Source organism: Dama dama, chromosome 12, assembly GCF_033118175.1.
Source record: "Dama dama isolate Ldn47 chromosome 12, ASM3311817v1, whole genome shotgun sequence".
Lineage (NCBI taxonomy): Eukaryota > Metazoa > Chordata > Mammalia > Artiodactyla > Cervidae > Dama > Dama dama.
Genome location: NC_083692.1, coordinates 27,036,769 through 27,049,538, shown reverse-complemented (window position 1 = coordinate 27,049,538; position 12,770 = coordinate 27,036,769). Strand labels below are relative to the sequence as shown.

Genomic DNA, 12,770 nt, shown 5'->3' with positions numbered 1-12,770 from the left:
ATGTATAAACTTGGTATTATTTATTCCTTAAATGTTTGGTAGAATTCTTCCAGAAAAGTTATCTATGCCTGGAGTTTTCTTTGTGTGACAGTCTTAAACTAAAACTTCAGTGTCTTTGACAAACAGTTATTCATAGTTTTTAAGTTTCTTTTTTGATTGAGCTTCAATAATTTGTATCTTCCAAATAAGTTGTCCATTTCATCTAATATTCAAGTGAATTGGCATATGGTGTTTATAATATTGTCTTATTATTCTTTTTAATATCTGAAGAATAAAAACGGTACACGTCCCACTACTAACATTGGTAATTTGTATCTTCTTTATTATGATCAGTCTGGATAGAGGCTAATCAGTTTCATTGATCTTCTCAAAGAATAAGCTTTTGACTCTCTTAATTTTCATCTACTATTTTCTACTTTCTGTTCCACTGTTTTCCACTATATCCTTTATTATTTCTTTTCTTCTGCTTACTTGGGATTTCATTTTCTCTTCTTTTCCCAAGTCTCTTTAAGGTTGAAAGCTGAAGTCTTTCACTTCAGACCTTGATTTCTAATTGAAATACAGTTGACACACAATTCTAAGTCAGGTTCAAGTGTACTGCATAGAGATTTGGTATTTGTGTACATTATGAAATGATCACCACAATAAATTGAGTAACCCGCTGTCTCCATACAAAGATATTACAATGTTATTGACCATATTTCTAATGTTAAATATTGCTTCCCCATCGCTTTCTTTTTTTTAATAACTGCAGGTTTGTACCTCTTAATTCCTTTCACATGTTATTTCATGCTCTTTTGCCTCCACCAACCACCTGTTTGTTCTCAGTATTCATTCAGTCTATTTTTATGTTTTGCTTTTTAAATTCCACATATAAGTGAGATCATACAGTATTTCTCTTTCTCTGATTTATTTCACTTAGTATAATGCCCTCTAGATCTTTCCATATTGTTGCAAATGGCAGGGTTTCAATTTTTAATATATGAGTAATATTCCACTCATATTCCACACACTCATGTTTGTGTATATACACACACATATATACGACATTTTTAAAATTCACTCATCTATTGATGGACACTTAGGTGGCTTTGATATCTTGGCTCCAGTGAACATTTGTTTTGTTTTGTTTAGTCACTAAGTTGTGTCTGACTCTTTTGCGACCCCATGGACTATAGCCTGCCAGACTCCTCTGTCCATGAGATTTCCCAGGCAACAATACTGGGGTAAGTTGCCATTTCTTTCTCCAGGGGATCTTCCCAACCCAGGGATTGAACCCATGTATCCTTCACTGGCAGGCGGATTCTTTACCACTGAGCCACTAGGTAAGCCCTCAGTGAACACTGTTGTACATAAATACCAGAATACACATTCTCTTCAAGTACACATAGAACATTCTCCAGGATGGATCACAGGCTAGGCCAGAAAACAAGTCTTAATAAATTTAAGAAAATTCAAATTACATCTAACATCTTTTGGCTATAACATTGTGAGACTAGAAATCAACAACAAGAAAAAAAAACTGCAAAAAACACAAACACATAGAGTCTAAACAGCTACTACTAAAAAATCAATGGGTCACTGAAGAAATCAAATAGGAAATAAAAATATACCTGGAGACAAATGAAAATGGAAACATATGATTTGAAATCTATGGGATGCCACAAAAACAATTCTAAGAAGGAAGTTTTCTAGCAATATAAGCTTACCTCAGGAAACAAGAAAAATTTTGAGGGGTTCCTTTTATTGGAATATGAGCCTTGAGTGCTATAAATTTCCCTCAGCTGTTGAGTAAGTTGCAACCCCCAAATTTGGCTGTGTTCTACTTTTATTTTCAGTTAGTTCAAAATGCTAATTTTGATTATTTTTCCTGTGATCTACAGATTATTTAGATATATGTTATTTGGTTTCCAAGTGTTTGGAAATTTTCCAAGATCTAATATTAATTTCTGATATAGTTCCATAGTGTCAAAGAAAATACTTTGTATGAGTTAAATTCTTTTAAATATATTCAGATTTAATGGTTCAGAATATGGTCTATCCTGGTAAATATTTAATGAACACTTACAAAAAATGTGTCTTCTGCTGTTTGGGGGTTGAGTGCTTTTAAAATGTCAATTAGGTAAAGTCAGCTGGCAGTGTTATTCAAGACTTCTCTATACTTGCTGATTTTCTGTCTACTTGTTCTATCGATTTTTAAGGGGTATTAATATCCAACTATAATAAAGTATTTGTTCATTTCTCCCTGTAGTTTTTTTAAAATTTTGATTAGTTTTATTTTTATTTATTTATTTTGGCTGCACTGGGTCTTGTGGAGTAGGGGGGCTTCTCCAGTTGTGAAGTGCAGGCTCAGTAGTTGCAGCATATGGGCTCTTTAGTTGGGCTTAGTTGTCCCACGGCATGGAGGATTTTAGTTCCCAGACCATGGATTGAACCTGTGTCCCCTGTAATAGAAGGCAGATTCTTAACTACTGGACCACCAAGGAAGTCCCCTCCCTGCAGTTTTATCAGATTTTACTTCATAATGTTTGAGGTTCTCTTATTTGGTGCATAAATGTTTAGGGTATTTACATCTTCTTGACAAACTGATTCATTTATCATTATGAAATGAATTTCTTTATTCCTAGAAATTTTGCTCTAAAATTTACTTTCTTATAACATTAATATAGCCACTCCAGCTTTCTCTTGATTAGTCTTAGAATGTAATATCTTTCCCCATCCTTTACCATTAACTTATATTTTTTAATGAACTTCTTGTTAGTAGTAAACAGTTGTGCTGTTTATCCAATCTGAAAATGTTTTCCTTTTAACTGAGGTTTAATATAATTATTGTTAGGATTAATTAGGAATTTACCATCTTGTTTATTGTTTTCTATTTGTCCTATCTATGCTTTACACTGCCTTTTTTTTCTTCTTTTTGGCTAATTTTTATGGTTCCATTTTATCACCATTGTTGGTATTAGCTCTAATTCTTTGTTATTTTCATAGTTGCATTTGGGTTTGTGATATACATTTTAACTTACTACAGTTTATCTTCAAGTACTACTATAGTACTTCATGTACAAAATAAAAACCTTATATCACACTACACTTCCATTTGTTCTATCCCAGCCTTTGTGGTCTTGTCATCTGTTTTATTTCTATATAAACCCACAATATATGGGTTTTTTTTTTTTTTTTTGCTATAAACATTAAATTATCTTTTAAATGAAAGTAAAGAGTCTTAAATAATAAGATAAATTCATTATATTTACCCACATTGTTATCATCTGCAGGACCTCTTTATTCCTTCGCATGGATCCATATTTACATCTGGTATCATTTTCCTCCTGCCTGAAAGACTTCCACTAATATTATAGTGCTAGTGATGAATACTTTGAGTTTTTGTATGTCTGAAAATATTTTTATTTTTAGTTTTTATTTTGCCTTAATTTTTTTAGATTTTTCTTTTGATGTGGAATATTTTTAAAGGTTTTATTACATTTGCTACAATATTTCTTCTGTTTTTGTGTTTTGGTTTTTTGGCTGTGAGGCATGTGGGATCTTAGCTGCCTGACTGGGGATTAAACCCATACTCCTTCTAATAAAAATAAATGGAAAAAAAAAAAAAACCCATACTCCTTGCACTGGACTACAAAGTCCTAACCACTGGGCTGCCAGGGAAGTCCCCTGCCTTCGTTTTTTGAAAAGGACTTTCATTGTGTAAGGAATTCTACTTCAGTGCTCACTTTGGCAGCATGTATACTAAAAGGAATTCTACTTTAACACTTTTTTTCTACAAGTACTTTGAAAATGCTGCTCCCTTGTCCCATTCACTTGCATCAGTACAGAAGTTTGCTGTCATCCTCCTTCTTTGTTCCTCTGTATGTAATATCTTTATTCTTTAGTTGCTTTTAAGATTCTTCTCTTTATCACTGATTTTAAGCAACTTGAAAACGATGTGCCTTAGTGTGGTTTTCTTCAAGTTTCCTGTTCTTGGGGTACATAAAGCTTCTTGGATTTGTGTGTTTATTGTTGTTGTTCAGTCACTAACTCATGTCCAACTCTTTGTGCCCCCATGGACAGCAGCACACCAGGCTTCCCTGTCCTTCACTGTCTCCCCGAGTTTGCTCAAATTCATGTCCACTGAGTCAGTAATGCTACCTAACCATCTCATTGTCTACCGCCCTCTTCTCCTTTTGCCTTCAATCTTCCCCAGCATCAGGGTCTTTTCCAATGAGTAGGCTCTTTGCATCAGGTGGCCAAAGTACTGGAGCTTCAACTTCAGCATCACTCTTTCCAATGAATATTCAGAAAATCAATCCAATTGATTTTCCTTTAGGAAAAGGAAATCCTAGTGTGTTTATAATTTTCATTAAATTTGGAAAAATTTCAACCATTGTTTCTTCAAGTATTTTCTTACCCCTCTGCTTTCAGGGACTCCAAATTCATGTATATTAATAACTATAGTTGTCCCATAGCTTCCTAATAATCTGTTCATTTTTTAAAACTTTTCTTCTTTCCATTCTTTTTTAATAGTTTCTATTGCTATCGCTTAACATCCACTATTTTTTTCTTCTGCTATGCCTAATCGGATGTGAAAGTGAAAGTTGCTCAGTCGTGTCTGACTCTTTGTGACCCCATGGACTATACAGTCCATGGAATTCTCCAGGCCAGAATATTGGCGTGGGTAGCCTTTCCCTTCTCCAGGGGATCTTCCCAGGATGTAAATCCATCTAAACATACTTTTCACATTTAGAAATTCAGTTTGAGTGTGTTTCACATTTTCTATGTCTCTTCTAACCTGTTCATGCTTTCCTCTTTCTGGTGATTCTTGCCCTGTCCTTGGTTAGTATTGTAATAAGCACAAAACATGTTCAGCTGAAGACCTGAAGGGGACCCTCTGCAGATCTTGAAAGCCTCTCTGGCCAGCTTTTTCCTCTCTAATACTCCTCAGAAATAAGAAATACACTAACTGTTTTAATGTCGTTGTCAACTAATTTTATCATCTGCATCATCTGGCATCTTTTCCAGTTATTGTCATTTCCCTCATTTGAGGTCATATTTTCTGCTTCTTTGCATGCCTGCCAACATTTGATTGATTTACCCTGTTAGGTGCTGTATATTCTTCTATTCCTTTAAATTGTCTGGAGCATTATTCTTGGGTGCAGCTAAGTTACTTGGCAATAGTTTGATCCTTCAGACCTGTTTTTAAGTTTCATTTGGTAGGACCAGAGCAGCCTTTATTCTAGAGCTCATGTTACCTCACTACTGAAACAACGCCTTTGTGAGTACTATAGCCAACATCCAGTAGAGCTCAAGGTTTTTCCCTGTGGCTGGTGAGAACATGAGCTATTCCCGGCCCTGTGTGAACTTCCAGGGGTTGTTCTGCCTGCTTGTTTCTGGTGATTCTTTCCCCGTCCTTAGTTATTATCATAATAAGCATGAAATTGACGTTCAGCTGAAGACCTGAAGGGAACCCTCTGCAGATCTCGAAAGCCTCTCTGGCCAGCTCGTTCCTCCCCAGTACTATCCCCTGCAGATCCTAGCTGCCTTAGCCTCCCCAAACTCACAACTCCGTCCCCTCAGTTCAGGAAGACCCCTGGTGTCCACTTGGGTTACTTTTCCCTGTGTTACAATCTGGAAACTGGCTCGAGGCAGTAAACTGGTCAATCAAAGGACTCGTTTTGTGTCTCTTCTCTTGGATATCACTGTCCTCTGTGGCCTGTGTCTGTTTTATATATTCTGTAGGGTTTCTTAAATTTAAGGTGCCTAAGTGGATTATGTCCCTGTGTTTGTTTTCAAGTTAATGTTATAAATAATCAAAAGGAAAAATAGCCTGTAACTTGAAATGCTTAAAATCTAGCAGAGAAAAGACCTCTCCTAACAGTGGAAATTTTCCAATAGAATGAGAACCCCATTTTCTGGACACTAATGCTGAACAGAATAAATTCACTTTTGGGACTTCCCTGATGATCCAGAGGTTAGACTCTGTGCTTCCCCTGCAGGGGACACAGGTTTGATCCCTGGTCAGGGAACAAAGATCTCACATGCCATGTGGCACACCTAAAAAAAAAAAAAAATTATATATATATATATAATACATATATATATATATATATTCACTTTGACAACTGTTTTGACTACCAGGCCAAAAAAACTTTTTAAAAGATTTCTTAAAATTGGGTTTACTGTAAACAAATTCTATCCATTTACCACCATGAGTGATAATTACATCACATGCCTGCCTTACCCTCTGTAATTCCCTCCACATGGCAGCTCCGTGAGGAGGATCGCCGCAGCCTTAATCTTTCCCTTTTGCACAGATGATGCTTCTAGCTTCCTAACAACACAATATGATGTCTCAGAGGCTAAAATGTCTGTAAGGAGCCTCGCCAAACAGAAGACTTTACACATCAAAGAGTTCTAACAAGAAGCAACTGCTTTCCAAGGAGCACTCTGCTACACAGACAAGAGTCCTAAGTTATTTCTACAAGTGAGAGAAGTCCCATAATTTGGCATTTGATGATCCTCTTGTGCCAAGGTACAAATGAACTTTCCAGGGAAATCTTCCCTTTAACAGAGACAAACAGCAGCAAACATTTGAGATAATGTAGGTAGGTAGATTGAAAGACAAGATCTGAAAAAGCTGATTTCCTTCTGTAAGCAGTTTCAAATGTCCCACCTGGTCATTACCTATATGCACATCAACTTAATCGCTGATGTAAGCTGTGTCCTCAATGTCGAGAAGGTGATAAAAGCCCCCAAACACTTAGCAGTCTTCTTGACTTCCCCTACAATTTTCACTTGTCCAACGATTTACTATTTCTACTCACAAATGTTTGTTTTCTAGATATGGCATAGAGAGTGCATTGGGTGCAGGGTGTCTTGTCTTATAAGTATGGCCAGATTGACCCAACAAGGAAGTACCCAAAGTTGTCTTCAGGGTCTCTGAGCTTCACACGACTTTCAAATATCTTCTTCATTCCCCCTCTCCCCTCCTTCAAGACCTAACTTCCTCCCCTCACCCTGTCCCTATACCAGGATCCAGTTATCTCCCAGACAATACTTCCTGCTCAATACTAGAGTTACTCAAAGTATGACCTGTTACCAGTACACAAAGAGAGAAGTAAAAATTGAGGGTAAGCATTTGGAAACTCTTATAGCAACTGATAGAGTAACTTTAAATTAGCCGAATGTAACAATAAAATACTAGGGCTTAGTACTTTTCAAAATTCTTTTTATTTTATGAAAGTAATTATCCATAGAGATTGCCTGGTAGCTCAGCTGCAGGGAATTTGTCTGCAATGCAGGAGACCCCAGTTTGATTCCTAGGTCGGGAAGATGCCCTGGAGAAGGGATAGGCTACCCCCTCCAATATTCATGGGCTTCCCTGGTGGCTCAGATGGTAAAGAATCCGCTTGCAATGCAGGAGGCCTGGGTTCTAACCCTGGGTTTGGAAGATCCCCTGGAGGAGGGCATGGCAACCCATTCCAATATTCTTTCCTGGAGAATCCGCATGGACAGAAGAGCCTGGTGAGCTACAGTCCATAGGGTCGCAAAGAGTCGGACATGACTGAGCAACTAAGCATGGCACAACTATCCATATAGAAGGATTCTTGTATCTTAAGAACCAATACTGTCAAAATGATCCAAGGCGATCCCTACCAAATTACCAATGACACTTTTCACAGAACTGGAACAAAAAACCTCTAAAATTTATACAGAAACACAAAACACCCTGAATAACCAAAGAAATCCTGAGAAAGCAAAACAAAGCTAGAGGAATCAGACTCCCTGACCTCAAACTATACTACAAAGCCACAGTAATCAAAAAGTATGGTATTGACACAAAAACAGAAATGTAGATCAATGAAACAAGATAGAAAGCCCAGAAATAAACTCAGTGACTTATGGTCAACTACTCTATGACAAAGGAGGCAAGAAAATACAATGGAGAAAAGACAGTATCTTCAGTAAGTGGTGCTGGGAAAACTGGACAGCTACATGTAAAAAAAATGAAATTAGGACACTTTCTAACACCATACACAAAAATAAATTTGAAATGGATGAAAGACCTAAATGTAAGGCCGGACACTATAAATCTCTTAGAGGAAAACATGAGGAAAACACATGCATTCATGCTAAGTCATGTCTGACTCTTTGTGACCTATAGACTGCAGCCCATCAGGCTCCTCTGTTCATGGGACTCTCCAGGCAAGAATACTGAAGTGGATTGGCATGCTTTTATCCAGGGGATCTTCCTGACACAGGGATCGAACCTGTGTCTCTTATGTCTCCTGAATTGCAGGCGGGTTCTTTACCACTAGCGCCACCTGGGAAGCCCTAAGCAGAACACTCTCTGACATAAATCCCAGCAATATCTTTTTTGATTCACCTCCTAGAGTAATGAAAATAAAAGCAAAAATAAGTTAAATTTGTTTATTTAAATTTAATTTGGGCCTAATTAAACCTAAAAGCTTATGCACATCAAAGGAAACTATAAACAAAAAGACAACCCACAGAATGGGAGAAAATATTTGTAAATGAAGCAACCAACAAGGGATTAATCTCCAAGATATACAAGCAGCTCATGAAGCTCAATATCAAAGAAAAACAAACAGCCCAACTGAAAAAAAAAAAATGAACAGAAGATATAAACAGACATTTTTCTAAAGAAGACATACAGATGGCCAGAAAGCACATGAAAAGATGCTCAACACCACTAATTATCAGAGAAATCCAAATCGAAACTACAATGAAGTATCACCTCACACTAGTCAGAAAGGCCATCATCAAAAAGTCTACAAATAATAAATGCTGGAGAGAGTGTGGAGAAAAGGAAACTCTCCTACACTGTTGCTGCAAATATAAATTGGTATAGCATCTGTACTGGAGAACAGTACAGAGGTTCATTAAAAAATAAAAATAGAACTACCATATGATCCTGTAATTCCACTCCCGGGCATATATCTGGAGAAAACCATAATTCAAACAGACACATGCAACCCCATTGTTCATTGCAGCACTATTTACAGTAGTCAAGACATGGAAACAACCTACATGTCCAGCTACAGATGACTGGATGAAGAAGAAGTGGTCCATATATACAACAGAATATTACTCAGCCATTAAAAAGAATGAAAAAACACCGTTTACAACAACATGGATGGACCTAGAGATTATCATACTAAGTAAAGTAAGTTAGAGAAAGACAAATATTATATTGCTTATATGTGAAATCTTAAAAAATGATACAAATGAACTTACTTATTAATTCAAAACAGAAATAGAGTCACAGATGTAGAAAACAAACTTATGGGGGGGAGGGGGATAAATTGGGAGATTGGAATTGACATACACACAATGTGATCATCTCTTAATTACACAAATTCAAATCATTCATGTTGTACATGTTAAATAATACCATGTTATGTTAATTGTGTGGGTGCTCAGTCACTAAGTTCTGTCTGACTTTTTGTGACCCCAGGGACTGCAGCCCACCAGGCTCCTCTGTCCAAGGAATTTCCGAGGCAAGAATACTGAAGCATCTTAAAAAAAAAACAAAAAAAAAAACTGGAGTTGCCATTTCCTACTCCAGGGGATCTTCTTGACCCATGGATCAAACCTGAGTCTCCTGCATCTCCCGCATTGGCAGGCAGATTCTTTGCCACTGAGTCACCTGGGAAGCCCAATATGTCAGTTACACCACAATAAAATAAATTAGAATGTCAAAAAAAAACAAAACGATGCAAGGTAAACGTTTTAAAGTCCATTTTTTCCTTTTCCAGTGGAGTGGCTAGAGCCACTTTTTAAATTACCACCAGTAATTCACCTAATGAATAATCTATATTCAAATTACCAAAAGTTAAGTACAGTTTAAATCCCTATAAATGAAACAGAGAAGTCAGAAAGAAAGCCATTTTCCCCTTTTTAAATAAAATAAGAAATTCTGTACTCCTCAACACCATGCCGACTCTAGAAACAGCATCTCTCCCCCATAAAACATGGCCCAGCTGTGTGGTTACTTACTGGAGTTCAGGAGGATCATGGCCTTGACACAGAGATATTCTTTGTGTTGGAGTTTTAACTCACGAAACCTTGAAGTTGTTGCCAGAAGCATGTCAAAGATTTCCAGAATTCCTTCAACACATTTCCCTTCATCCCTACAAAAGTCCATTTGGAAATGTAAGAAACATATAGCTTCAGGTAACCATCAAAAGTAAGGAGTATTTTCTTTTTAATCTCAAATTTCACCTGGTACACTCTTTAACTATAACAAGGTAGTAATGAGAGCACACCCAGAAATATGAAATTACCAGAATAATTTTTATATAAGGAAGACAGGGCATTTCCTGTAAGTCCCTGAACCAAATATTTGAATAAATACTATTTAGGCAATAGTGTGCACTGGAAGTACATTTTCCTTCTACCTGTTTACCAAATGTTTTCTTAAAGGAATACCGTTTCTGTTTATTATTTTCGATCTAAACTATTTCAGCCAACCCTCAAAATATGACATATTTTACTAAAAAGAGACAGTTCATGTTCTCACCAGAAGACTCTAAAGTATTAATGAGAAAAGACTGAATATTACAGAAGCAAGTATTCCAAAAAGAAATAGCACTTTATATCTAGAGCTTAACTCTTACATCCTGGTGGTCAGTTAGAAACTGGTGGGGCAATGAACAGACATTTAAATGTAGTTTGAAAAAAAGCTACTATGACATACAAAGAAATCAAAATTATAGAAGATAGATCAGAATCAGGAAAGGAAGGTAGAAATGGAGACATGGTAACTTTGACTTGCCAAAGATTATTTTTAAGCAAAAGCTTTAGACAAACATTGGACCATATATTAAAAATTCTTTTGAGTACTCCTTATGGAAATGAACTGTATAAGCGTACTTTTGAAGTAAATTACTTGAACTGCATCAAGAAAATACCAGCTTCAATTCACTCCAGCCAGACACATATTATTCCACCTAACTGCACCCGCCAAACCGTGCATTATCATCAGTCATAGAGCTATTGTAAGTCCTTGACAAGCAAGCAGTTACGATGACTTTGTCATGAAAGTTTCATTTGCTTTTAAAAGCCTGCAGTACACAGCAAAGGACAGCTGTGGTAAAAGTGAAATCATGAAAATTTCATTTTCAATCTCTGGAGCAGCCCCTGAAGGGGACCTGAGATCTTCAAAGAACTGGCTAGTCCCTCCTCCTTCCTCCAGTCCCAACCCAGGACATTTCCAGTGATGGTGGTGTTTGGAAAAAGGGCCTCTGTAGAGTTCAGTGTACTGACACCAGTGGGTACCACCAATCCTGGTAAAGCCTTTCCTATTTGGTGCTATGATGGTCACTCACCATATCCTGCAGGCCACAGCATTCACATTCCTGCAAACTCACTGTACAAAGTTACAAGTATGCAAACTGCACACTTTGGCAAACAAGCATGGTATCTTCAACAACCAGTCTAGAATTTCTGAAAGGGTACAGTTTAAATGATAAAATACCATGCCCCTTAGAAATCACTTCTAAGGGAAAGGCCACTTTGGAGAATCAGAGCCAAAGGTGCCAAAACCTATAGGAAACCCCAGCCCTCCACATGCCATCCACCCACCTCCCCTGCTCTGGCCTTTCCCAGGCAGCTTGCTGCAACTGTCCAGTAAGGACATGCATGCCCTGAACACAGCAGAGACGCAAGGAATACTTATTCACTGAATGCCCCTCAAGCCAATCACCAAATCACTCTGCCTAGGATAATGAGTTATTGGGAATTGTAATTGATGGGTTTAAGGACATTTGATACTGAGAAAAGTTAGTTTTAAAATATCTCTGGGGCCAAAAACAAAAAATCCAACAAGTCGTGCATTGACAGTTTAGTAGTTTGGCTCTTTACTCTTTTGTGAGACTCAGAGAAGTCATAGGCACACATGCGCACACACGCATACATCCACTTCCCCAAGTAGTATAAGAGGACTCCTTTGAAATTAATCCTATTTTGCAGAAGCTGTCACCTAAGCCTAAGAACACATCCCTAAATACTGAAATTACCACTGTTTCATTAAAATACATAGTATTTTAAGTGTAAATTAATATTTCAAAAATGGAAGGAGAACTTATATTACATGGTATCTTAAGCCCTGATGAATGCTGCAACTCACAAAAATCAGAACATATGTACCTCATGGAAAAAGAGAATTTCTAAACCCATTGTAAAGAACTAGGTCTGATTGCTTTCTCCAGCAAGTGTGATAGCCAACCATCTCATGTAGAGGGTGAGGGTCGGGCAAGGTTAGAATATTTTTATTCACTTCACAGACTGTAGAAACCAAATAAATTTTTAGAAAAGAAATATGACAAACATAGAGGCAATAAGGTAAAACACTTTATAAAGTGACAGTCTCTCAGTCATGTCCCACTCTTTGGGACCCCATGGACTATACAGTCCATGGAATTCTCCAGGCTAGAATGCCAGAGTGGGTAGCCTTTCCCTTCTCCAGGGGATCTTCCCAACCCGGGGATTGAACCCAGGTCTCCTGCACTGCAGGCGGATTCTTTACCAACTGAGTCACAAGGGAAGCCCAAGAGTACTGGAGTGGGTAGCCTATCTCTTCTCCAGCAGATCTTCCTGACCCAAGAATGGAACCAGGGTCTCCTGCATTGCAGGCAGATTCCTTACCAACTGAGCTATCAGGGAAGCCCTTACTTTATAAAGGACACCCTAATTGAAGTTCTACTTTAAGATGAATTATACAGAACAGTGAGGAAATATCAACAAGACCTATTTCA

The 12,770-nt window shown here is 37.4% G+C and overlaps 1 protein-coding gene across 1 annotated transcript in view; it reads right to left on the bottom strand.

The window, feature by feature from the left end:
• ESR2 (estrogen receptor 2) overlaps positions 1-12,770 on the bottom strand; it is a 44,437-nt gene that overhangs the window by 9,877 nt on the left and 21,790 nt on the right. Inside the window, exon 6 of the mRNA XM_061156907.1 lies at positions 10,012-10,145. Within this exon, the coding sequence (XP_061012890.1) occupies positions 10,012-10,145 (134 nt within the window). The remainder of the gene's footprint in view (positions 1-10,011; positions 10,146-12,770) is intronic.